This window comes from Apis cerana, linkage group LG6 (genome assembly GCF_029169275.1).
Source record: "Apis cerana isolate GH-2021 linkage group LG6, AcerK_1.0, whole genome shotgun sequence".
In the NCBI taxonomy this organism is placed as follows: Eukaryota; Metazoa; Arthropoda; class Insecta; order Hymenoptera; family Apidae; genus Apis; species Apis cerana.
The window spans coordinates 6,892,160-6,919,615 of NC_083857.1; the positions used below are offsets into that span (position 1 = coordinate 6,892,160).

The 27,456-nt window shown below is 35.2% G+C and overlaps 1 protein-coding gene across 1 annotated transcript in view; it reads left to right on the plus strand.

The window, feature by feature from the left end:
* The window catches only part of LOC107992577 (probable serine/threonine-protein kinase dyrk2), a 203,119-nt gene that overhangs the window by 152,460 nt on the left and 23,203 nt on the right, over positions 1-27,456 (plus strand). Inside the window, 1 exon segment of the mRNA XM_062076146.1 lies at positions 5,749-5,904. Within this exon segment, the coding sequence (XP_061932130.1) occupies positions 5,749-5,904 (156 nt within the window).

Consider the following 27,456-nt stretch of genomic DNA (forward strand, 5'->3'; position numbering starts at 1 on the left):
TTCCAATTCACTTCGTCCTACCTGTATATTTATCCCATCTCAACCATCTTCTTCTTCTTCTTCTTCTTCCATTAAGGCAATTCATTATGTCAATCTCTTATGCAAAATTTAAATTTCCAATCTTCTAATACAGATATAAATTCACTGGATATATTTCCATCTTTCATATGATTAATATCTTAAACAAAATTCGAATATCATCCTTCAAACCATTCCCTTCTTATTCCAAAAATTTATCCTCTAGCCTCTCACAAAATTCAATGTCCACATCCGTGTATGTATAAAAGTTTCAAGGAAAAGGAAAAAAGGTGGTCCTCTATTCGTGTCCAGAAAGAAAACTGCTCTGTTCCCTGACAGAGGAAATCTCGTCACACGCTCCGTTCTTGGATTTCATTTTATCGGTCCAACCACCCACCCAGAACAAAAGTAACCAGTCGAAATAAACCTCTCTCTCTCTTCTCTTAGAAGGAGATCGTTTCTCTATGCTGAATCAGTCTCGAAGGGCAGCTGTGTGCATCTCTCTTCTCTCTCTCTTTCTTTATATCTGCGCAGGTTGGCAGGTGTTGAGACGAGATACATCTGCTATCCTGCACGTGTCTCTCGAAGGGATTCCTTCTCTCTGCACGTTCAGGTATCCACGAACTTCTCCTCCTCCTTCCTCTCCCTCTCCCATTGGTCTCTTTCCTGGGAAGATCCTAGCGAGTTGCGCGCGCAGAAGTTGTGCGCGCACGTGTGCGCGCGCAAGAGCAGTGGAACCGGTGTGTGCTCTCGATCGGCAACACCGCACATGGTGTGTCGAAAAAAAAATTCCACGATTTAAATCATTGGAGCGGATTGTTTGATAAATTTATTATCGCGTGTTTATTTTCTAGAAGACTCGTTCACATTTATTCGCGCAAGATCGTGCGATGTGTTTGCAAGGTATGCGGTGAAACGTGGCCCCCAGAGATTGGATTGGGATTAATGATTGGAAAGGAGCGTAAGGGATAAGAGAATTTTTACGCGCGAATATTATGTTATAGGTTATGTTATGTTATAGGTATAAGTAAGTATATTATGTTATGTTATAGGTATAAGTAAGCGTGTATTTGGAAGATGTGTTTTTTTTTGATATTGATGACGTTTGTAATATGAAAAAATTATTTATAACATATCATGATGTAATATATGATGAACGATAAATGATTGGATAATGTTTTTATTTGTAGCTAAGATTGATTTGACTTTATTTCCTGAATACTTTTTAGAGCCTGTTTTGATAAAATGTTGCTGAGAAGCGTAGTTGAAACATATAAATCTGGATGCATTTAAATATGATAAAATGTTGTCTTGAGTTATATATTGAATTATTTCGTTTATGAGATTTATGAAATTCCGAATTAATTTCTTGCTTGCTCTTAATCGTAACCAAATCTTGATCGATCCAATATCAACGATACATTCCAAATGCCCCTTAAAGAAGTATTCTCCGCGAATATGATATTCCGAATTTTTCATCTCTTTTCATCGCCACTTGATACATTCGTGATTGCAGGAGAAATCTCAAAATCTCGTGTTTTTTCGACACACCTTGTATACCAACAAGGGAACGAATCCCCATCACCTGCTATCGCTCGTTGCGCGTGCGGCCAGGTGTCCCGAGAAAAATGGAAAAACGCAAGAGCAAGGGAGATTAAGGCCTCTCGATCCTTCGCCAGGGCTAATGATAGGGTTTGCCACGATTTCAACCTCCTTTTTTTCTCTCTCTCTCTCTTCTCCCCCTCTTTTTTCCTTTTTTCTTCTTTTATGTGTATATATATATAGACAGATATGCGCTCAATGTGTTCCATGTGTTACCTATGGGTCTTTTCACTTTTTGTCCAGTGGCTGGCCGTGCATACATTGTACAACATCGTACGCTCTGGTCGAAAGAATCTTCAACAAGAGATTGAATTCCTTTATGGTCTACTTGTAGCTTCTAGCAGTTTCACGGGTTAGAGAGAAATTATTGCTTTCGATCGAACGCATAAGTTGTTGAACGAAAAACGTGTGAGAAAGTTCTCTCTCTCTCTCTTTCTCTCTGGCGTGAAGAGTGGCTGAAAAAGTTTCTCTCGCGGGGATAATCGAGCGTGTTAAACGTTTCTGAGATTGATTATACGCGCGTTGAGTGAAATTGGACAGTTTCTTTTTTTTTCGAATTTTTAAAATTTTTTTCTCAATCGAATAGAAAATGAAATGCTTCTTCGATGAATAACGTGAATTCCATAAATAATATTTTTATTTAATTTTCCACTTTGATATTGGTTCTCTTATATTTATCGAGTTTTCTCCGAATTTTTTTTTTTTTACCTTGAATACAACCAGTGAAGTAGCATTAGAGTCAATAAATTTCAATTTACTGCATTATATTTATTGCAATTTATTTATATATATGCGGTATGTAGCAGGATAATCATCCGTATCTAAGCTGAAATTGATTATCGAGTTCAATTCAATCCAATTTAATTAAGTTAACGATGATGCGCGACTTCTTCGATCCTAATATCTTCGAGATCTATCACTCTCTCTCTTGATATTTCTCTCGATATAATAATCTCTATATATCCCCGTTATATTTCTGTGAAATATTATACGACCTCGTTCAAAAAAAAAAAAAAAAGAAAATCATAACATCTATTCAAACCTTCGTTCCAATTTTAAAATTGAAAATATTAAATCTTCTCACTGGAAAAAAAAATCTCTCCTGCTAATTACACGTTAAAAACTCGTTGAGCCGAGTGAAAAAGAGGAACAACGGCACACATAAGATTATAACACTGTTGTGTTTCACAATCCATCACGATGGGAATAAAATGTATACATTGCGAAACAAAACAAATACCGGTGTACGATCCTCTCCAAGAGACAAGAAAAAAAAAGAAGAAGAAGAAAGAAGAAGGAAAGAAAAAAAGAATCTTTCCACATTGTCCATTGAATTGTCGATCGATTATCGATTGGTAAATATATAATACTCATTTCCCCGCGCCACGTCTTCTTATTCTATTCTTATTTTTCTTTTTTATTATCCACTTCTATGCTTTACTCGCTTACATGATCTTCCACGCTTGTTATTCCCCCCTTTCCCCCTTTTTTAACGCCACTTTTACATGCACAATCCATAGAACAGATAACGACGAGCATTGAACCGATCGATAATCGATAAATAACACCCGCCAAAATTCATTTTTCAACCGAGTAATAAAAACCAGATAGAAAAAATCGAACAATGCGAAAAGGCTCCCTAACAATTAAAAGAAGAAGAAGAAAATTCAAGTACATAATACAATACAATCAAGAGAGAGAGGGAGAGAGGAAAAAAGGGAATATCCTGCGAAGTACTGTATAATCGTGTTAATAACGGCAGCAGGTGGTACGATCGATGTAATAATGGAAAAATGCAAATTAGTGTCTCACGCGACGCGAAGGTTGCATAATGCGACAAAGGTCAACGAGCGTAGCCTTGCGGTTTACATAAAACGTGTCTGAATCGGTTGGACGCTTCGAGGAAAACAAAACCCGACGACTCGTTATTCCTTCCACAATTAAGACGGTACAGTTAAAAGGATGCGACGCGGTAAAATGTTAGCTTTTCTTCTTTTTTCCCCTCCTCAAATTAACGAGGATAATCACGGGCTCGTCCCGTGAGGAAGAACAATAGCTCGTGAAAGCGATCCACGAAGGTTTGCCGAAGCGGGAACATCGATTGGGAGGGTCATTAAAGGGGGATGATGACTTTCTTCGGGTGCAGTCATCGGTGAAGCGGAGAATGTCTCGTCGTCCGACGAAACCATAAACGTTGTGTGTACTCCATCGTGATTACTCGTAAATAGATATAAATAAATACCGCTAATAAAAAGAATTATTATTTGTATGATTTATTATTAATTCCATTATTGGAAAGTTCTCGTTTAAGTGGATTTTTGAGAAAACAAATTTTACTGTTAACAAATGACGTTTTTTTAGAGAAGTGAAATAAAATATTCAGGACAGGTTTCATTCGTAGCTGGTATTTTACGTTGTTTCCTCTTCCGTGTTAATCTGAATCTCGTGTGTCTCGTTCATTAAACTTTCTTTAAAATAATTCGTGATTTTAAAAAGTTCATCGTGATTTCCAATTCGCGGGTATTGGAGAAACGTTCTCATTGTGGAATACGCATTCTCTCGAAATAAAACGTGCGTTGATCCGTGTGCAAGGTTACATTGATTCGACATTGATAATGAGGGAGGCGCAGGTACAACGAACTGTCAACCATTACCTTGCTTCCTGGCGCGCCTAAGCTTGTTTAACGAAATAATCGTGTGGAAAGTTCAACTACTGTTTCTAATTTCCATAGTACTCGATCATTCGTCGCGATTTGAACGGCATGTTTGCACGAAACAACGATATTTTACGATTTAAAAGAAGAATGATAATTTCAGAATATTATTCTTGCTCTAATTATCTCTAAGAGATATTAGCATATACTTTGTCACGCATATGATAGAATAAAATTATATTAATAATTGCGCCGTGTGCAGCAATAATTATTACACAAAGTGAAGGCAAGATTAATTAAGAACCCGAGAGGGCTTTCGTCAGACTCGCAACTTCCGACGCGCAATCGGCGGATAAACGTTTCAACAATAAACAATTAAACGATAATACCAGGCTGGAATGGTAACAGTAGCCGATCTTTTATCGTTTTGTTTGTATCCTTTCACAGTTATCTTCGTTTTATCAGACTTCTCCTATGCATAAGCCGCACCAGATAATTCATACATTCTTCGCTTACTCCTCGCTGTACGAATTTTATCGAAGCCTCGCTCCTCGATTCATTCAACGACGATAAAAATTTTTATTCCAAAATCCTTACTCTTTAAAAATTTGTATATAAAAAAATCTTTCTTTGAATCGTTTTCTAATCGAAAGGAATACTTGGCATACTTGGGCGTTCGACTGTGGAGATGCGTTTGTACGCGCACGTACGCCCGCTGCATAGATACGCGAGGAGAGTCGGATGCGAAACCATCCTCCTCCGCGTCGTCTCTTTGTCTCCTATTACTAAATCGCTCGTTTGGTATACCGCGACAAGACGCAAATGAGACGGTGGATAAATTAGAAGTGGCTGGTGGCGACCCTTAATTAACAGAAATAACAGGCCGGCCATGCTCGTATGAAATATGCGCGCGTTAATTGACGCAAAGCGAACGGTGGGATTAATGTAAATGTCGGTGGGGTATTTTCACTCGACGAATGAAGCGTTCCTCCGCGTGGATGGATCGAAGATTAAAAGAAATAGGATTTCGAGATATATGATGATTTTAAACAACTCCTTTCGACGGAGTAAATTGAGTGGAATAATAGAGTGGAAATTGTAACGTGGTAGAAAGTTTTCGAAATTGAATCCGAGAAGTGAGAGAGAATGAAAATTGTTTTACGAAAGAAAGTTGAAGATGTTTTTACAAATATGATACTTGAAATGTTGGTCTTATATCGAGTGAATTTTCGTATGAAAGTGACGATACGATGTAAAAATCGTTGTAAGAATATTTCCAGTTACCTTCTGTTCCCTCGAACAAGAGACGACTATTAATTTTTCCTCCATCTCTTCGATATTTCATCCGAGATTCAATGTCGGCAGGTTGCAACCTCATTATCATAGAACGAAAAAAAGGAAAAGGAAAGAGGAAAAAGAAAAATACGTTCGGTCTTGGGCATTGTTCTAACGCACCATCGATATTTCATTTCAGAGTCCTGGAACGCTGCACAAAGATGTCGGTGGTGCTGGTACCAAGGTCAGCGGAAAGACGGTCGGCGGTGTCGGCACTGCAACCCTTACCACGCTCTCTTCCATTAATAATACATCCAATACCAGCCGGAACAAGAACAATCCCGTATCTCAAGAGGTAAGTCGAATAGATCGTATAATTTTTAGATCGATGCCGGCGAGGATCGTATTTCCACGATTTTCTCAATCTTTTTTTTTCACGATCCATAAAATTTCGTGGAAAGATCGATCGACGACTCTCGAATGAATTTCAATCCTTGATCTTTCATTCAGGATTTAATTTTCGGGTTGATGAAAAATTTATGATATTTTATTCTGTGTCCAATTTTCCTTTTCCTCGATATCCTTTTTTAATAGTTTATTCACGATATAATCATTGCTAAACGATATCGAATATAAATTATCCGATACAACCACCGTGGAGAGGTCGTGGTTTTAATTGCAATATGTGTGATCGAAATACACAATGGCATAATTCTGAATGGTATCTTACATAATGTCACACGATATATACCGATCAAATACGAATAGATACGTTATTAAATACCAAACATTATTCGATATCTCATTAAATACCAAATATTATCAGATATTGAAAAGGCATCGCTTTAATTGGCATCCTTTGACGATGCTACACATGCACCAAACACCTCTCATTTAAGTGTTAGTTATCGACCCGTCTCTAAGAGCCGGACACATGATGGATCTATTGAGTAATTGAATACCTTGAGAATTAAATTTATGACTGCATTTGGTGAACGTCCACATTACTAATTGCATTTCCTGCTTTTTCTTCTCTCGATGTTCACAATGCCTCGTTCAATATCGTTAAAAGAAACTTTTCTCTCTCTCTCTCTTTCTCTATTAAATTTAACTCGAGACTCAGATTTATCGATTTCCTTCGTTTTTTCACACTCATTCTTCGTAAGAACACGTAAATCAATCGCTCGCCAATATTTGTCAAAGATATATACACATCACAATTGTTGCCCACATTGGTGAGCATAAATTGGTGGTATTAAATACTTACACTTACGCATAATGCGGTTATTAAAATTGATTGGCCATGAAAAAGTTGAGAGAACGTGTGCAAGTAGAACCTCGATTAATCATCTTAATCAGGGGACAGACGGCCCATATAAATGGTGATAACCAATCGAAATATAATCGAGAACATAAATTATTATTTCCTATATATACGTTTGTACATGCTTCACAATGTAATTTTATTGCATCACGAGTTAACAATACAAACCGTGTCGTGCTCTGATTTTTTTCTTTTTTTTTTTTTTTTCCCCGTGAATAATCAGTGAAAGCGTTTGCACAACTTTCCAACCTTCTAACCGAATGATTTTTTTTCATTTTTATTTTTATTTTTTTATTCCTCGTGACACAGTTTCTTCGGTAAAAGCCTCTCTCCCCGCCTATTTATTCAACCATTCAATAATATTCGGTGGCACAAGGTGATACGCGCAAAAATAATTACCCTCGACAGCAGCGGCTCTCGGCTGCCATGCACACAACACGACCACGGAATCCGAGGTAACTCGCCTTGACTTCGGCCCTCCCCACTCTCCCCTCTCGCCGCTCTCGGCTCAAAACTGGAACGAGCCAGAAATTCGACAACTTTCGATCGATCTCATCGTATTAATAATCGTCGGTTTCATCATCGATACGGGCGGCGAGGGACTTAATCGCGCGGCAATTAAGTAATATTCTCTCGTGCGATCATTTTCACACTTCCATTGTGGAGTGAAAAGATTAAAAAAAGAAAAAAAAATTAGAGAGATCGATCAAAGGCGGCGAAAAGTATAAATTTAATGTATTACATTTGACGAGAATAATTTTTATTTATTTTTTTCTTTCTTTTATTATTATTATACATTTTCAAGATACGAGTCTGTTTATCTAAATTCGAAATCTTTTTAATCGAATTTATCCGTCTATTCGAATTACCATTGTTCGTCTACTAGATTTCTAAATTTCAAAATTTTTACGATAAGATAGCGTTCCAAGTTCGCTCTCGACGAATGATCCGAATTCACGGATAATTCTTGCTTCTTTTATAAATTCGTTTTTATCCACGATAAAAATCATAGATGTAACAGAGTGAAACGTTCCACGAACTTATAACGGTTCTGCTGATAATTACAAATTTTTTATGTATAATTCGTTCATGGATGTATCTTCGTATCGAATATACAACATTTTAAGATCGTCCATCATCCCCAAATAATTCTCCTCTGCAAATAATGATAAAAATCGTGAATTCTTATTTGTTTTTACGCGAGAAAAAAATATTTATTAAAAAATTTTCTAATACTCGACGCTCTCTCCATGATAACTCGCACGTAATTACTCTTCCCTCTTCCACGAATTCGCTTGTATCCCTGATAACATTTCACCCAGTGAATCAGCGTCTTTCCTCGCGATATTTCATCCGGTTCGATCGACTAATCCTCCCGGGTCGTGCATGTCGCTACACGTTACATATTTCCACGGTGACCTCGTGCATAGAGCTATGGTTTCCAACTTCTGCTTCCGTCGCATCGCCGCCATTTTTTTTCTTCTCTTTTTCTCTCTCGCTCGCCTTATTTCCCCTCCTTCGCGTATCCTTCTCGTCCTCTTTTTTTTTATTTTTATTTCTTCTTTTTTTATATATATCGCGGCGTTATTATGCGGCAAAGATGATCGAATTTCGTTGCGTCGCGCTTGTTGCGCAATTGAAGCCGACGCACGCTGCCGCCTTCGATCCCGAAGCGTAATTTTCAAGCATTTCTTTCAAAGGCAACGTGAAATACACGATGGTTTTTTGCCAGTTGTTGCCTTTGCTCTAGGGAGAAAGAATTCGAATAGATTCTAGGGAGAAAGAGTAAATTCTAGGGATTCCTAGATTGAATATTGGCAAGGTTAGCAGAAATGACGTGATAGATATCAGTTAAACTATTGTTAATATTTGTTCCAAATTGATGTCGTATATTCCATTTTCTATGGTGCAATAGAATACGAAATTATTGAAATAAGCTGGTTCGAATAAAACGAACGAATCTAAATGTATATGCTGTTCGTTATTTAATTCCGGATAAGAAGAACGATTTCATTATAACAACGTTTAATAGATACAATTGTTCTAATTGTTCTAATTAGACTCGACGAGGAACTAATTTTTCAAACGATCGTAGAAAATTGATAAATCCAGATCTCTCTGTTCGTTGTTGTAAAATGTAAATAAATTAATTATCACCTTCCGTTTCCTTCGGATATTAATTATTTTGTATATTTCGTTCTCGTGTATCGCGTATCTCGCGAACAAAGAGATTAAGACGCAGAGAGAGAGTTGGATACGTTACGTGGGTAAATATCCAAGTATGGAGCTCGCAGTGTGCGGTTTAATCGGGCCTCTCGGACTAATTCATACGTGAATTTAGAAAGTCCATTGCCGGGATTTGCATCTAATTGTTTCGCAGCTTGCGCAACTGCCGCGCGAAAGTCCCTAGTGTTCCTGTACCACTCTTTCTCTCTTCCTCCCCTAGTTGTCGCTCTCTCGAGGGGAGAGGTGAAAAAGCTCACTACTCGTAATGGAGAAATAAATAAGGAAGGTATCGTAATAATAAGTGAGCGAGATGTTGTTGGTGGGATTAGATAACTGTGGTTAGTTTTTGATTTATTTTACTACGTTATTATAGAGTTTACAGTTTACGATGATCGTAATAGAGGAACTGTAATGGAAGATATAAATTGTTAAAATTGTGAATTTACTTAAATTCATTGCGACCAATGAATTTGTGAAACGAGTTTAGGATTAATTACTGCTAGTTACTTTTTTTTTTTATCACTACGTTCCATTGTTTATTTATTTAAGTAGCTTTCCTTTCTTGATATTATATTAATATTCAAGGAGCAACAAAAGCATTCAAGCATGCGTGGCCATATTAATAACGGTGAAAGACAAACATCCTTTTGCGTATGTGAACTATATATTATATATAGATTGTAAAAGAGATCGTGACGAGTTTTATCTTTATTATCCCAAGGAAAAGAATATATATGTACGTATCTTCCCTAGATTATCTTCAAGTTCAACTAAGAGTTTAAAAAAAATTGATCTATCTCCATGGTATATAAAAAATACGTACATACTGATTTCTCACTTCTCGATATGGATTGAACGAGATTAAACAAATTTCTTAGTAAGTCGTTTTTCTTTTTTTCTTCTTTTGATATCGAGAATTGTGCAGCGTGACGATGATAAGAACCCCGCATTGGCCACCGCAGATTGAGCAGATTACGTCGACGATGGAGAGGAATTAATCGGAAAGTTGTCTCCTTGAAACGTCGGATTGATCCGTCATGCGATTCTCTTTTGTCTATTCGTGACCGTGTAGTTAGATCGTACTTATATAAACGAGCAGAGATATTTTGTTTCTCGAGATAATGCAGCAGAGGTATATTTGTAAGTTTACAATTCAATGTTTTTTTTTTCTTTTCTTTTCTTTTTCTTTTTTCTTTTTCTTTTTTTTTTTTTAAAGTGCTTCGTGGCCTATATCAATGGGGGAAAAGCGGATTTTTTTAAAAGAATTCTACTTTTGCCGACCGAGCCTGGGGCTTTAATAGTTTTGTAAACAGAATTAACATACATATTTATGCGCTTTCTACGTGCCATAGAGTTCAGACAGGCAGGCACAATTCGATTATTTTACGAGGCATGTGAATTAAAAGAAGGAAAAAGAAAGGAAAGAAAAAAAGTGGAGAATGTTCTCCTTTATTTTCGATCTGTTCGAAAATCGCATCGATTCTCAGTTTTATATCATAAATCGTATATCACTCGGCCGTAAACGTGTGATCGATGCATCCACTTTCCAAACTTTCCAAACGAACGTCGAAACACCACTCGCCATTTTGTTTTGTCTTGTTTTATCCGACTTTGGTAATTCAAATAACAATAGACCACAAAATAATGGAATTTTTAACACGTTTTGATTTTATTTTCACTTAATTAATTATTAATTTGCCCCATCTATAGGATTTATAAAAGAATTATATCTCTTTTATTATAACCTTGATAAAAGAACCTCGTCATTGATCGAATCATTATAACTAAAAAAGGAAATACGGAAGAAAAGATGGCAAAACGTCGATAACAAATTGTATCCTCTACTTTGATATAATGATAATGCAGAAAAAAATTATCAATATTTTTAACATATGCATCGTATATGAAAGTATTATAAAATACTTTCTCGGAGATAAAACGCAGGGAAGAGCTAATATTTCGATATTTGGCAACAAATTCTTCGAAACGTAATACCAATGCAATGATAATGTAATTTTTTTAACTGCATGTTACACATTTACGAAAGATGGTTGAGAACCGCTGCGTTAGATAATGAACGATACAATATATGCAACAAATGGATAATTCGATTCAACGCCCGATTAGCTCGAATCGATGAATCATTGTGGAATTTTTATCCGGGTTTCGAAATCTGTCGATCGAAGAAAGAGTGCAATATTCATTCTTAACGACAAAGGATATTATGCAACGACGAAATATCTTGTTTAGCGTGTCAATGAACGATCGTTATAATCTCTGGATTTAATCGATTTTACTGGCACGCGTATAATATACAGACTAATTTAATTTTAGTATAATAACGTAATATCATGAATATAATAGATTGTAAACATTCCAGAGACGTTTCTTAAGTAAATAATACTAATAATAGACCGATAATGAATGAAATTAATCTTGTGATATGGATAAAAATAAACTGTCGATTATAAATATAAATATGCATATAACGTCGTTTTTTTTATTCAACAGTTACAGCAGAGTTAAAGAAGTTTCATTGTCTATTTATAATAATGGTTCGATGAAATATTAATGAAATTAATCGCTTTTCGATAAAATTGATAGAAATAATTTTCCAAATAATTGTTCGAGTATCAATAGTGATTGATCCATTTTTGAGCGTATATTAAAATTTAATCATCCAATTTTCTCGAAATTTTAAAGTTATTTAAATATGATTTCTTCAAAAAAAAAATATAAAAACATATCTGTTCCGCACAAAAATTACAGAAAAATAACTTATTTCTCTTTTATTTCTTTTCAAGATCGTTCAATCATTCGACTAATTATCAACAAATTAAGAACTATTAATCATTTCAAAATATTAAAACCTAACCATATAATTTTTTAAAAAATTCCATTTTTGTACCTTCGTATTATATAATTCAATTGATTCACTTAAACAAGAGGAAATCGTCGTAAAATTCTTTTCTTCACTCTAAAAGCCACCAAATGACTGCAACGAAACTACTTTTCTTCTTCTTTTTTTTTTTAACCGACATTTATCGAGAAACACGGTTACGCTGGAATACGTAGACTGGTGAACAATTGTCGCGTTAATAGACTTGTTGTGTTACACGCAGTGTGTCATGAGCGTCATGCAAGCATAAAGAAGGCTTCGCGCAAAGTATAAACGTGCTTGCGTTGTAACTCGATCGGTTGGCATTGTATCTCGGATTTCGCGATAGTATAAATATGCTACCTGCGGAGCAGGGCCGATGTTAACGATCCCGGGGAAAAGTAACATAACGCCGAGCAATTCAGCGCCCCCGTAAATCTCAACTGAGGCGAGAATTTTTCGACGCGACGAGATATAAAAATTACATGGTAGAATAATAATTTTACCGATTCGACGATTACGAAATTTACAACGGCCTTATTAACAGATATAATAACGCGTGTTATATAATTTATAAAAGGGGGGAGGGGGAATACATTTGCAAGTAAATTTTCGTCGAGGTGCAAAGGTTGTTGTGTCGTGAATAAAAATGAAAGCCGTGGAATCGCGTTAACCCCACGTGTATATGGTAATTGCACGTCAAAATCCATTTCCTTTCGTTTTACGAATTTAAGAGTGTTTCCTTTTTCTTTTTATCTATCTATTCTTTTCGAAATAGAGAAATTTTACAAGTCCTCTAGTTCGTCGAACTTTTTATTTATTTTTCTGCAAATAATGTTACACGAGCATTGCGAACGATTACGAAAATCATTGGCTAATAATTTACCGCTTGCGCTTCGGTTGGATTTCTCTTTAAAGTAGTGCATAACTTTGAATACCGTTGAATAATCATGGCGTTAAAATTATATTGCGTCGTTATACCTACGGACGAGATACGACGACATACTTTTCGTTTGTTAAAACAAAAGGTTTCTCTCCGCGAACATAACCTAAAACCTCTCCGTGTATTATTCATTAGACGAAGTTTGTAACGCGTGTAATCATAGTTTGCAATACAGTGAGGATACGTCACGGGAAATTATTATACGAAGAGAAACGCACGTCACAATTAATCCTCGCCTGCATCGTGAATATCGATACAGGTATTAATCACGAAGCTTATATAGACGTCGTAAAAATTTTGCAATATTACTTTTCTTTTTTTCCTTCCTCTCCCCGCGTGGTTCTAATGTGTGTAAGCTGTCAAGTAGTGCGTTAAAAATTATAGGGTCTCGCGTTAAAAAATGCTTCGTAATTGCTCATATGAAAGTATAATACTGACATAGAAAGTTAGAGCGCATATAGCACTCGGTTATAATCGGCCGTCTAACTTTTCCTCTTTGTCTCGAGAGTCTCAAGGATTTTACGAGTTCCATTTCCTTCCGTTTTAAACCGTTTGATTTATATTCGATCCATGTTTGCTTCGAGGAAAAAAGTAGTTCTAGATCGATCGCGTCTCGAGTTTTTTCAATCGATTAATTGTGCATAATTGATTATGCTCGTAACGTGAAGATTTTGGAAACGATATTAAATATTAATATAATACACGGATTTTTCAATTTTTTTTTTCCTCTACGGAATTTATGATAAGATAGATTAAAATGATTCAGAAATGGGTATAATAGAATGTATAATGGAAAGACTTGGTGTACAAAGACTTTATATCGAATCTGTTCTCAATGTGCGAAAATTGATGCTATAAATATTCTAAAGTTCCATCAACACTGCGCGAAAATATATATCACGACATCGTTTCAATTACTATGGTATACTACAGCCGACCCTGAATGTCATAACATTCATCGAAACCATTAAGAACTACCACTCTACGACCACGCTATATTTCTTCCACTTACAATAAATCACACTGTGTAGAATCGTACAAGGTTTTAAGGTTAATTTCCAATGTAAGAGATGTCGCAGACTCGACACAGATACGGCAATTCTGTTTTCAAGCAGCGAGATTTCAACGAATAAGTAAATTACACACGGAGCGTTATACGTGTGGTAAACCGTATGCTTGACCGATAGACATTTCCTGCGGCAATGTTTGAAAATCACGGCCAACCGTTGCTGTTGATTAGCCATTTTACCGTCCAATTTCTAGGACCCTGAAAACGCATAGCTCGCACAGGCGTTTTCTCCTAACCTATACACGCGACGTGTATGTACTTACGTGTAACATCGCCGTGCCACGCCACTGTACCGTTATCTCCATACGCACTTTGACTTTATGCGCCCGTGCATATGTGGGTCTCTCGCGCTTATAGCTATGCTAATGGAGATATCCATTTGTCCAACCGATTATAAGGCCGCGTACACAAATCGTCGGGCGAAAGTCTCGGCACCTCCATTTAACAGACTTCGTATCTTGATTTCTGGTGTAAGTACATAGTTCGAATGGATCGTTCAATTTGCGGTTTCCTTTATTTTATTTGACGGTTAGTTAAGCGTCAGTTGTTCGCGTGTCGCGGCGACAAATCGAGTGAGAGGCTTTCTTCAAGCGTAAATAGTTTCTGCGCATGCGTGATACCTTGTCACGTGATATACAATATTTCGAATATTATGGCGAATTAACATCGAGCAGAATGGTCATATAATTATAATATTTCAAAACTTTATTTCATTTTTTTTTACACCTTCTGCCTTTTATAGTGGTGTAATATTTTGTTTTTTTTTTTATGTCCAAATTATAATATTCGTTGTGCAATGTAATGGAATTATGCAGATTGAATTCGATTCTTGAAATTAATTGTTGTTTAATTATATAGCGTGATTCTTTGCATAGCAACAGTAAACCTACGAAATAAAATTATACAACATAGAAACTCTGTTATTAAACTTGGTAATCAAATATTGATCTTCTGTTTCGATTTAAACAAGTCTTGAATTAGATACGAAGCTGTGTAATCATCGTCGAACATTTGTTCGATCATTGGTAAATAATAAAATTGGGTTATTGTTAAATCGATAATGATTTATCGATACGTTTATCTTTATTATCCGATAAATTCAACATGGAGATCATTTCGATAATAATTTGGCATTGAGAAGTTTTTCTTTTTCTTTTTTTTTTTTCTTTACGAAGGAAGAAAAATCTTAATCTTAAAGAAAATTCAAAATAGTCACAACGTAAGTATGATGACCAAGAATTGTAGTCATACAGAAGACACGTGTGTCACGTAGTTTGTGATTCACTTAGACGGAAATAGGTTTTGAAAGGGTCTTCGAAAGTTGATTTGTAGTTATGCATCATTGACTTCACTTAAATATGCATTACGTTGATTCGAATTATATCCTTTTCACTCTTTTGAATTAACGTTTGAATAGATTTCTTTATTATCCCCGTGAATACACGTGAATAATGATAAACTCTATTTGAAATGGAGAATTTTTGAGAGATTATCGAGAAATGTGCGACATTTCTTCGTTGACTTTCCTTTTTTTCTTTTTTTATAACATAGAAATTTTAAGATCTATATGTATCTCAATGTAATCATAATTTATATTTAAAATAGAAAAATCGCGAATATTTCTTATGAATTGAACAAAATAAATAAATGAAATGAAATTAAAAATAATTTTAAACGTATCGGTTACAAAAAAATATTAAACATCTTCGTCTTTGATAACGAGTCCAATCAACTAATAAGATTTGGTTATGTATAGCATGTTCCATTACAAAAAAAAAAAAGGAAAAACAAGAACGAAACGAAAGCAAGCGTCTAACAAAGTCGATCCTGCGAGCACACACGCCCACTTGTAATTGCCTCGCAACAGTGTACTTGAAATCGAACGTACACATCTCGAGATTACCTTGGGATGTTGAAACTGGTTGCGTTTAGATACACGGCGGGGGGAGAAGGATTATTAATCGCGCGAACGATCGAAAATTATTAATTCGATAGAGACGTTTATCAGGAAATGCAATCACGGGGAGGTTCAGTTGTAATTGCGTGCACGATGGACGTCATGCGGGATACGTAGATACAAATCACAATTACGCCTTTGTAAACGTCGTTGATGCCGGTAAGTGGCGGTAGGCATGTGTGGTCTGACTGACAAAAGGACAATGAACCGTGTTAGTAGCTCCGTGGCCGTCCGGTGCGCCGAGATAACCAGTTTTGGTTATCAACGAAATTATCCGTATTTCACGCAACTTTATTTTCAGAGAGTGTCTTTGAACTTTATGAGTGAGACAGGAAATTTGTTAATCGCGTGGAGGATAACGTATTTTTTCGTACAATTTTTCTTTTATTCTTAAATTTGATAGGAATCACGGTGGTCTTTCTTTGAACAGTATTCAAATATAATAGGAAATATTCTTATAAGGTGAAAGATATAAAAGTAAATAGGTGTGCATTTTATCTTTAAAGAATATAAAATTTTGTATTATACAAAATAACGTATAGTATAAAAGATAGGGTAAAATTACAATGTGTGCAATTCTTTCAATTCGTATTATAGGAGTATTCGAAACGTTGCTTGTAGTGGTTCGATCGAAAAAAATTTACTTACAAAGTGTTAATGCATTATTCACGATATACACCACCACCAGTTTCATTACACGACGATTTTCTTCTCAAACAATATTCCATCCGCTCGAATCGAGAGTACATCCGCAGAGTACTCTATTCCATTAAACGAAGTAACATCACAGAAATAAAAGATGCATGAATCCTATCCCTTTTCTCTCGAAAGCAAGCCTTCTTATCCGATCAATTCGAGGCAAAGATTAAACCCGCGTTCGCCTCTGAAATCCTTCCACAACCGTCCACCTCGCTCCTCACCTTCTCTTCCAGTTTAAAAAAGGAACGAGAGAAACAGAGACAACCGGAAGAGTCAAAGAACCTTCAGGTTTTCGCATTTAATGAACGCCAAGTGCTCGAATAAATGACATCGATTCTCGTTCAACGTGCGCACACCGGGTCAAGTGGTTCACAGTCCGAGAAAAGAAAGGAGAAGAGTGGTCCGCTAATTAAAGGCGAGGAGGACTCTGGTCCACGACCGTAATGCCATCTATCGACCGATACGGCTGAACGCCTCTCGAAATTGCATCTTCCTATATCCACTTCCCTATCGTGTCGTTATTAAAACTTGTCCCATAAATCTTCACCAGTTTGAACGTTCCTTCAGCTCTCGTCATTATTCGATAATTGCAGTTTTTGCGCGAATCTTGGCTATGAGAAAGGCCTCACGTAGCTGGCTGTTCTTTCGTGATCGGAACAAGTACGACTTGGAAACGACGATAAAAGAAAAGTCGCGTATTAATTTCGCCCCACCTAGATCGGTCGCTAGGGCCACGCATGCGTCCCGTTACTCTTCGTTCACAGGATTAATAGATGTATTTCGATAATTCTATGCCTGATCGTGAAGGCAGATAATCCTGGAAACATGAAATTAATACTTTCTTCGTGTTTTGCCTGGGTATGAATAAGGGAAACATGGCGTTTGTTTGTGTACAATATTACAAACTACATTTGTACGAATACAACGGAGGATAAATGGTTGTGTATTCGAGTAGATTCATATAATAAAAGTTCACCGATTATAATTGATTATATTCAAGTTATTATTCGAATAAATGGATTTAATTATGCATATAGTTAATTTTTTTAGTGGATGTTAAAATTTATTTGATTAAATATTAATGAAAATTTTGATTCCACTGTGCAGTGATCCTTTCATATTCGTTATTGAGGGAAATAGAATATTAGAAATTGCTGTTTTCGTTTCATTTTTTAAATGCATCGCAAATGAAAATAAATCGTATCGAGCGTGAATGAAATTGAGAGGATAGAAATTGATTAGATAAATGCAGCGAAATGTTTTTATTGTTGGTTTTTTGTTGATGAAAGTATCGTGTCGGTACGTATCGGTCATATTTCTGATTAAAATGAGAGAAAGCATAACATAGATTGGATCGTATTTACTTATTTCATAAGTAAAGTATAGTATAAGATTATTATTACTTGCTCGAATAATTAAATATTATTAAAATAAAATCGTATTTAATATCCTTATCGAAAAAATTGATTAGCAATTTGATTAGAATCTTATAAAACAAAAATATTAATTAATTTAATATTAACCTTACGACTTGTTGAAAATGATATATTTTATTGTTTACGAATTTCTAAATTTCTTCGTCAAATTTTTAACTAGAACTTCGTTAAGATCTTCTTCCCTCTTATTGAAAAATCAACTATGCTTCTTCTTATGTAACGATGCGTAGAAACTGCGCCAACGCTCGTTTCGTATCGACGCCACTTCCGGTAGCTTGTATTGGAAAAAGAAAGAATGAACGAAGAAAGGCCGTCACGTGACTTCCGTCGACTCGTTTGCGCGTTTACACGGCAAACAATGCGCATTTCTATACGCACATCTCGATGCATACGAAAGATATGTTTACGGTCTGCTCGTCTAGGCGATCGTGTTTGTGTTCGGTCCGATGAAAACATCGTAATTTTCATGTTTTTTTGATGGATATCGACGCGCAATAAATTATTTATTAATTTTACGATCAATAAATTATTTCGACTTCAATATATCATTTTCGTAAATAAATTGCAATAGGTTTTTCTTTGAAAACTTCAGGCAAATCGAAAGTGCGATTTTTGTTTAAATTTTTTATGATTTTGAACTATCGATATAATCTATGAGAGAATTTAATAATAGAATTTAATTTAACGTAATGTTCAATAATGTTTCATTAATCTTTAATCTCGTCGATTTATTTACAAATTATAGATAAATATCCAATATTTTAGAACGAAATATTTCCAAAAAATGCAAAATTTACGAAAAAACACTGTTATCATTATCGTTTTTCAACTGACCTCGATTCTTTTGAAGATTGACATTTTTCTAATCAAAATGTAAACGAGAAAGAAAAAGAAAATGGTGTGTAGATAATTTATTGTTATTTCTGAGAGCTCTGATAAAATATATTAATTTCGAAGAATTTCATTTACTCGTGTACTTTTAAAAAATTTTCAATCAGATTCAATACTCACAATTACGAAGTGCTACACGATATTATATGGTATCATTAATTGAATTTAACGATGTCTCGATCGAAACGATTTAGTGATTTGACAAACCTCCATATCGCTTTAATTTTATCGGCTAATTATCGACGAGCAAGAAGCGAAAAGTAAACGATAATCAAATTTGCGTTCCTTTTATCCTTAAATTCAAGCACCTTGAAATACCCACGTGGCAATTAAAAGTCATATTCTCTCGTCGAACAATTTATTAAATGCTCGGGTAATAAATATTGCTTTCAGATAAACAATATTCATCGACTATAAATCATTTTAAAATGAATACATATTTTCAATTAGAGATAAAAAAAATTTAAATAGCCACATTTTTGTGGAATCGTATCAGTATATAAAACATGAATATAAATTCGTGATAAATTTATCAAATTAAGAAGCATTTTAATGTACCACTTTCATCGACGTCAAATACAATTTTTCTATATTCACATATATAGAGTTACACCTTAATGTTATTTAAAAAATTTCAATTCAATGTTCCTCGATTTGGAAAATTAAGAAGTAAAGTTCAAGTTGGAATTGAGCACAATTTAGAAACAAAGGGTTGATCGTGCTAAGTAAAGTCAAAGACGACGACGATCTCGAGAGAATTGTTCAGTAGTAAGCACGATTAACATTTTCCGGCTTGGAACAGCACAAACGTCTTCTGTGTCAAGGTGATCAGCCTTGGTAATATATTTTTTTCCAAAAATCGGCGACTCAGCGTTTCGAGACACCGATGAAGACACGTCGTGTCGTCCGAAACTGTGTTTTCTGCAACGTCGCGATGCACGGAAGTGGGTCAGTCAGCGAATTTCTTATCACTTTGCCGATTGTATTGTGAATTTCATTATTGTACGACATACGACACAATTTGGCATGTTCACCTCGATATTTTATAAATTGACAAATTATTATTATAATAAAGTATTAAAATATCGGTGATATATTTTGAAATTAATTTTTTTTTTAATTATAACATTATTTAAAATACTATTTTGAATTTTAATATAAATGGCTGGCATGTGTTGGTATTTTATGGCTCTATCTATATCATTGATGAAAAGAAAATTACCATTATTCTTTACAGCGTTGGCACACATATCATTATATAACATATACATGTATTGCTAATGATGAAATTAATTAAGAAACGTTCATTAATTTAATAATCATTTCTATATATATATTATAATCACAGTTGTTTGTTATAACAACTCTTGCTTTAATGTTCATGCGAAATATTGGTTTAAAACCTGAACACAGGTCATTCTCTACATATATTATCACAGTCTGCATATATTATTGTCCAGGAAGTAAGACTGGACAAGCCTTAAGAGAAAGAAAGAACGTTCGTTCGTCGATTGTTACACGTGTCAACAGCGAGTAATATGGGGAGCCAACACGTTGTAACACGTGTTCACAGACACGTGTGTTAAATGACTGTGTTAGAAGAAATCCTCGTGCGATTTTTTTCACCACGAGAACGCATCCGGTTGCCTCTCGAAATCCGCACCCTTTGAAATTAAACTTGAAAGAAGTTTCTACTGGATCATTGGAGACATTGTACGTGCATTATGTAAAACATTATGGGATATTTTTTTTTCTTCCCTTTTCTTTGTTCGATCGAAAGGGATTGTGGGAAATTTTGTAGTTCTGGGGTGAGTCACGTGGCGCTAGTGTACGATTCTCGAACAATGGAGAAGAAAGGGAAAGTTATGATCTATGTATGGTTTATGTTATTTACGTATGTTTGCATAAAATCTTCGTGTGAAATTTTTTGATTACTTAAATAATATTGAATGAATAAAAAAAGGATATTGAACAAGGATAAGGGAATAAAACTGTTGCGAAAATCTATTGTGTTTGCCTACGTATGAGTAATACAGAAATAATCATGCTTAATCACATCTCCATATTTGCAAATAATCTTTAATGATTATGATGCAAACGAAAATAATGTAGAAAATACATGTATGTCTTTATGCGGACGATTTGCATAAATTTTCGCAAAATGTGATTTCAATAGCAATTCTTTATTAGGTTAAGAAATGATTTCGTGGAGAGATTAATGTTTCCTCTCGTCGTCTTGAAAACGTAACGTCAGAATTTAAAGTTTGATAAAATATTTCATAAAATTTTACACGAGAATTTCATTTACGTAATCGATTTTAAAACGAATTCTTCGAGCTTTTTTTATTTTTAAATCAATCCGAAAAAAAGTTTGTTTGTTTATTGAAATATGCCAATTTACGAGATCATTAGCGAGTATATTACGAATGCTTCTCGTGTCTCGGAATACTCGTGGAATTTTCAAATGTGCACTACGCCGGTCAACGAGAGAGAATTTGTATTGGCAAGGTTCACGTACCGTTATTCGAGAAGGCCGTTGTAAAATTTTGAAGGGTCTTGCACGAAGGGGGATATACGCTTGCATACTTCATTGAGATATTTCTGAAGCATATTCTTCTTCAAACATAATACAATTCTTGCAAACAGGAAAAAACTTTCTATCTAATGAATATCTCAAATATTCAACAGGTTTTGTAATAACAGGAACTTAAAAACGAAATTATTTCGACAAACTACTCATTGTATTTACTATGAATTTTCGTATCTATTAAAAATAAATCTCACTTATGATTAATGTTGGAAATAGTTCTACAGTAATTATTTGCGAGATTGTGCAACTCTCTATTGCAATAATCTCTATTTATTATATCTTATATTTTATCTATATACAGATTTATAGATATCATAACTTCCATGATAATGAATTTAATATTAATCGCTTAAGATATTATAAAAAGAAATTCAAACTATATCGATTTTTATTTTAGCTTAAAATACGCGAAAAATTTTAATCGTGTCATAAAAACAATAAATAAATTGTTAATTGAATTTCATCAATAAAATAATAAAAATATGATATTTGAGTATGCACTTAAGTGCAGACAACTTTTTAATTTAGCAACTTAAATTAAACAATTTTGACAATTTTATATTACAGATTACTTTCCTAATTCATACAATTTTTCTTACTGTTCATCATCGAACATTTGTATTATTCATCAGCATTGATAATTTTTCTAATAACATTCAATTGTACAAATGGAATTCAAGATAGGGAATATTCCCTAGATGGACATCGAGATTCCCTCGATCTCGTTTCCTAGAAATTCCAAGAGGAGAGACGCACAGAAAGGGCGGAAATTAATGAGTAATTAACGGAAATCGATCACATAGGAGGGGAGAGGAGAGTGAAAAGATTGATGCGAAACATAATCTCATTTTCTGATCCGATACAATTTTTCTCATGTTCCACGCGTTTGATGGATCGAAAGGATTCGCGTTTATAACAATTAACCACGATCCGATTATCGGTTAAAGGCGTGTCTTCAAGTGAAAGTTCGATCGGCCGATAATTATAAATTCGGTCGGTAAAACTGCTTTCGTTAATAATTATTTGCTCGCGAGATCGATTAATATGTTCTTCGTAATGGTCGGGTTCATTAAATTTAATCGCTCTCTTCTTTTTTTTCTTCGCTATTCAGTCCAGAAAGAAAAGTTTACGATATCTGATCGCACGAGATTTAAATAATATCTCTTGATTCCAGCATATAATACCCGAGGAAAAAAATTATATGCGTAGATAAAGAAATGAAAATTATTATTTTTCTTTGAATAAACATTGTAATGATATATGAAAATTAAAAGTTTCTTACTCTCTAGCGATGAAAATGTAAATGTTTTTTTAAATAATTAGACTTTTCTCATAAATATCACTACAGTAATCGTTGTGAATTTAATGAGATAGTTTTAAGAGATCTTAGATAGGTTAATTCAAAAGTTTGAAGAAACGTGTTCAATAATAGAATTCATACAACTCGGTTAAAACCGGTGTATTTGCAATCGCTTCAAAACCGCAGACAGACAGCTGTATTATTCCCAATTAAACCTTTCGTCGCTCCATCGTGTCTCCAAACACTTAATGCACGAGACATACAAGCGAAACCCGTATAATCTAGCGTGTTATCGACTCTTCGATACGCCATCATGTGTATTACTTTATTTTTCTCTCTTCTTTCAATGTAACCAAAAAAAAAAAAAAGAAAACTAAAATTCGAGGATATATTACTTTTAAAAAGAAATTATAAACAAAATCACGTATTGAAATACAACCAAAATTTAATCCTATAATAAAATACAAATGTGAAACGAGAAGAAGATACTAATTTTTCCCTGTCTAATTGCCATTAAAAATTGATCATAAGCTATTATCTTCGCTATTCACGATAAATGATTTTTTATTTATTCAAACTTCTTCAAACGTTGGACCCTTTTTCAACGAGATCTCAACAGTTAGCAGCATAACGCACGATGATTAAAAGAAAGATCCGTTCAGATAAAACAAGCACGCGTTTCGATATTTAAAAGATCGTTTCCGAAAGAAACGAAAAGAAACCGATTTTTCACGGTTGGGCGAGAAACGAAGATCTCTCGATAGCGATTCCACGACACGACGATAATTGCTCCGGTGATTTGCGAGCTCTCCAACGTGGCGTGGATCGTGGAAACGAGCGGGAAACTCGGCATTCGAATTCTCGTCGACGAAACGGAAATTGTGTCGGCGGCGGCCTACGACGTGGACGACAAAGGCATCCGAGATGCGGCAGCCCGATTGAATTTCAATACGGTGGGTTTCTCGTGTGTGAACGTGTGTGCGTTGGGCAATGAAAGGCTTCCACGGGCTTGACGTTCGATTGTCTTTCCAGTTTCCATTGTCTTTGATCGGGCAACGCTTACGCGGATAGGAAGAAGGAGAGGGGAGGGCATCGCGACGAACCGTGCAGGATTTTTCTTGCCTTCTTCTTGTCTTACTTTTCCTCTGGACAACTGTGTGTTTGCTCGTTCTCCTTCTTTCTTTCGTGTTCGATCGGCCGTTGCGTGTGATGAAGAAACGTGTAACGGAATTTTAATGCGTCACTCGATATGCATGTATAGATAAAATTGATGTTTAGAGAGAGGTAGGGGTTTCGTGGGTTTGATGGGAACGATAGCCTGTTGTTGGATGATGGAACATTCTTGGAAAGATGATAATGACGATGATGATGATGATGTGCGCGCATTCGTGCGCATTAAGTCGGTATCGGAGCGCTCCTTGTCATGGAGTTTTTTTTTTTTTTCTATCGATGATGGTACGAGTATAATGTGGTTTGTAAGTATTGGCATTAAATTGTTGGTAATTGATAATGCGATACTTGGATTTTGTAAAAATTTGTCAGAGCAATTTTGTTGGAAATATTCTTGGCAGAGTGACGATGTACACGCATGTGCACTAGTTTGATATTTCTAACTCTTCTTGCCATGGAGTATTAATTTTTATCGTGATGGTAATAAATAGTACAGATTCGTAAGTATTGGTTTACACAGAAACTGTAAATCATTTTGGAAATATATTCTCACAACATGATCTCGTAATATTTACTTTTAGAAAATCCCTAGCATATTTCTTCTTTTTATCTAGGGACATTCGCGTAGATATTTATTACCTTGATGATAATAAATTGTGATTCATAAGTATTGATTTACACAGAAATTGTAAACCGTTTTGGAAAGTATTCTCACAATATGATCTCGCAATATTTACTTTTACAATTTTTTAATATAATTTTATTTAAAGTTCCTAGAAAATTCCTAGCAGTGAATTCCTCCTTTTTATCTAGGGACATTCGTGTAGATACTTGACGCGAGATCTTACAGCTGATATCACTAATTCTAAGAACAGGTGAGGTTAACGACGATCACTTGACGAAGCATTGACCACGGCTATTAAATCCTACAATGTAAACTCAACGTAATACACTTGCGTATTTAACCTACAAAAGGTCGGTTCGAAGATCTAGCCAACGGTTTATATATACGTGCAGAGGAGGATGCCCGTCATCGTACGATTCAGACTGATCGATATCGTCGAATAGGTCTCCCTCGATCGATCCCTCGCGCTTATACTGGAAAAGGAGAAGAAGATGCTTCTTCCACGTTGGAATGTATGCTAGAGGGATAGATAGAGAAGAGAATACCGGTTGCCTCCTAGTCTCGCCATGTATGAGCATAAAGGTTTCGTTGCCTTATTAAGGTTTGCGCACGCGCGATTCTTTGGTCCGGACCGGAGTATTGAAACGAAGAAAGATGGAAAACCGGAACTTCGAAACCAGTTTATTATTCGAAACGTGGGTTAGTCCTGCACAGTGCGGCCCAGCAGGAGAAAGAAACCGGCCAGGCCAGCGTATTTTCTACCGTCTTTTATGCGGGTCCAGAATGGATAATGCGGATCCCGCTTTTATCGGCCACTTGATGTGCGATACGTATACCTCGATGATGGAGAGATATATATCTTTTCGGAAATCGATCGTTCCAATTTTCGACGTTTTGTCATTTGTCCCGAGACAGATATTATTCTGCATTCTAAATCTCAATGCACGTTCTAATTTCCGAAACAAGGACTGCTCCTTATTCTTATTTACAATAATTTATACTTCTGTCAAATTCTTGGACTTGTTCCAAAAATTTCAAATTCTAAATAATACATTGAATGTAATATATACAGGGATATATATTGCAGTAAATTCAAAGCAAAAATGAAAAAAAAATGTTTAATAATTATATATATATATATATGAAGATAATTTTACATTCGTATTCTTCTTTTAATTTTAAAAGAGAAAAATTAAAATTGATCGTTTAATTGGAAACTATTTAACCGTCAACATTAATAAAATATAAAAATTATCTCGAAAAGGTTAACTCGTTGTCTTCCAGCCAACAAACTGGAATAAGAAGCGACCGTACGATTGACGCATGAGGGCCAGTTCCGTTTTTGCATCGCGGCTGTTTAATATTTAACATGTGTTCGCACGCGCCACTATTTTCGTCTCGAATCCTTCGAATCGGTGTTTGTGTGCCTCGTTCACCACGCAGTGGACACAGGAAAATCGTTTCTGTCTGCGTCGTTCGACCGTTGAGCAATCTGCATAATTTGCCGGAGCGTTGGCAAACAGAGCGAGCAACAATGCAAGATTAAGGTACGACAGGATGAGCCGCCTGACTGTCTAGCTGGCCGATTCACGCTTCGTCGTTTACCATTGTAACCTCCTAACAATTTCACGCACTTGTTGCTCTCCTCTCTGTGTCCTGGCTACTTCGTTCAATTACTGCTTTGCGCAGTTCGTTTAACTATTCACTCGGGTTATTGAGTCGCGTATTACGCGAAGATAGATCACTAATATGTGACACGTTTTTGTTAGTAAGTTATTTATTAGTGAAATTGATTACTTGATATATTTTTCTAAATTATTTTCAACTGTAATATTTATAAAATATAAATATTTCTGTTATTTATGATTTTTATTAGGTTATATTAAGTACAGTCGATAAGGTAGGCTAACAAGTATATTACTTATTCTAGTAACATTGTTCCTAGGGAGCACTAATAAACAGGAGAATGTATATTTTGAATAAAAAAATGATTTTACAGTAAAATTATTGAAATTCAACCTTAATAACGTTAAGTAGTGTATGAAATCTTTCATTATTCCAATAGCACGCGTATTATATTTTTATTACATTCAATTCTATATCTCTAAAGTACGTCAGATGTTTGAAAGTATATCGATGAATTTTTTTCGAATCTTTTATGCGATTTCAACGTGCTAAAGATGCAAATAAAATAAGTTTAGAATATCTTCTAGTGAAATATTCTCGGTTTAAACAGGAAATAAATATGTATTTTTAGATTTTTTTTTTCCTATATTGTTATTACTATCGTGTCACGTTTTCGCAAACAAATCACAAGCATGTAAAAACAATATATATATGGAACACCGTTCTCGAAACTCAGAAACGTACATTGTTGGAAAGCATAATTTCACACTATTTTTTCCAATGGTCACGCACCAAGTAGCGCGCGGAACACTTTACCTCAATCTTGTCTACAACTTGTATTTCCTCATGGAACAGGAGGCGCGCTTTCTATTACCGCAAACCCATCATGGAATACTTCCTTTCAATTACGATACATCCGACGTGCCGATTCGCGAAGCCTCAGGATTCACACTGAATCAAATATCGATAACTCGGTGTGAAATGAAACTCTCTCTCCATTTAGCCTTGCTTCGTTCGTGTATCATAATTGGAAGGGTTCACCGTGTAATCGACGTTTATATGTCCTTTTAACTGAAATGTGTTGAAACACTCGAGACAATCGTGAATTATACGGTCGAATCTTGGTAATTCGAGCCTCTCAAAAGAAGAGTCGAGTTATGAAGATTTCTTTTT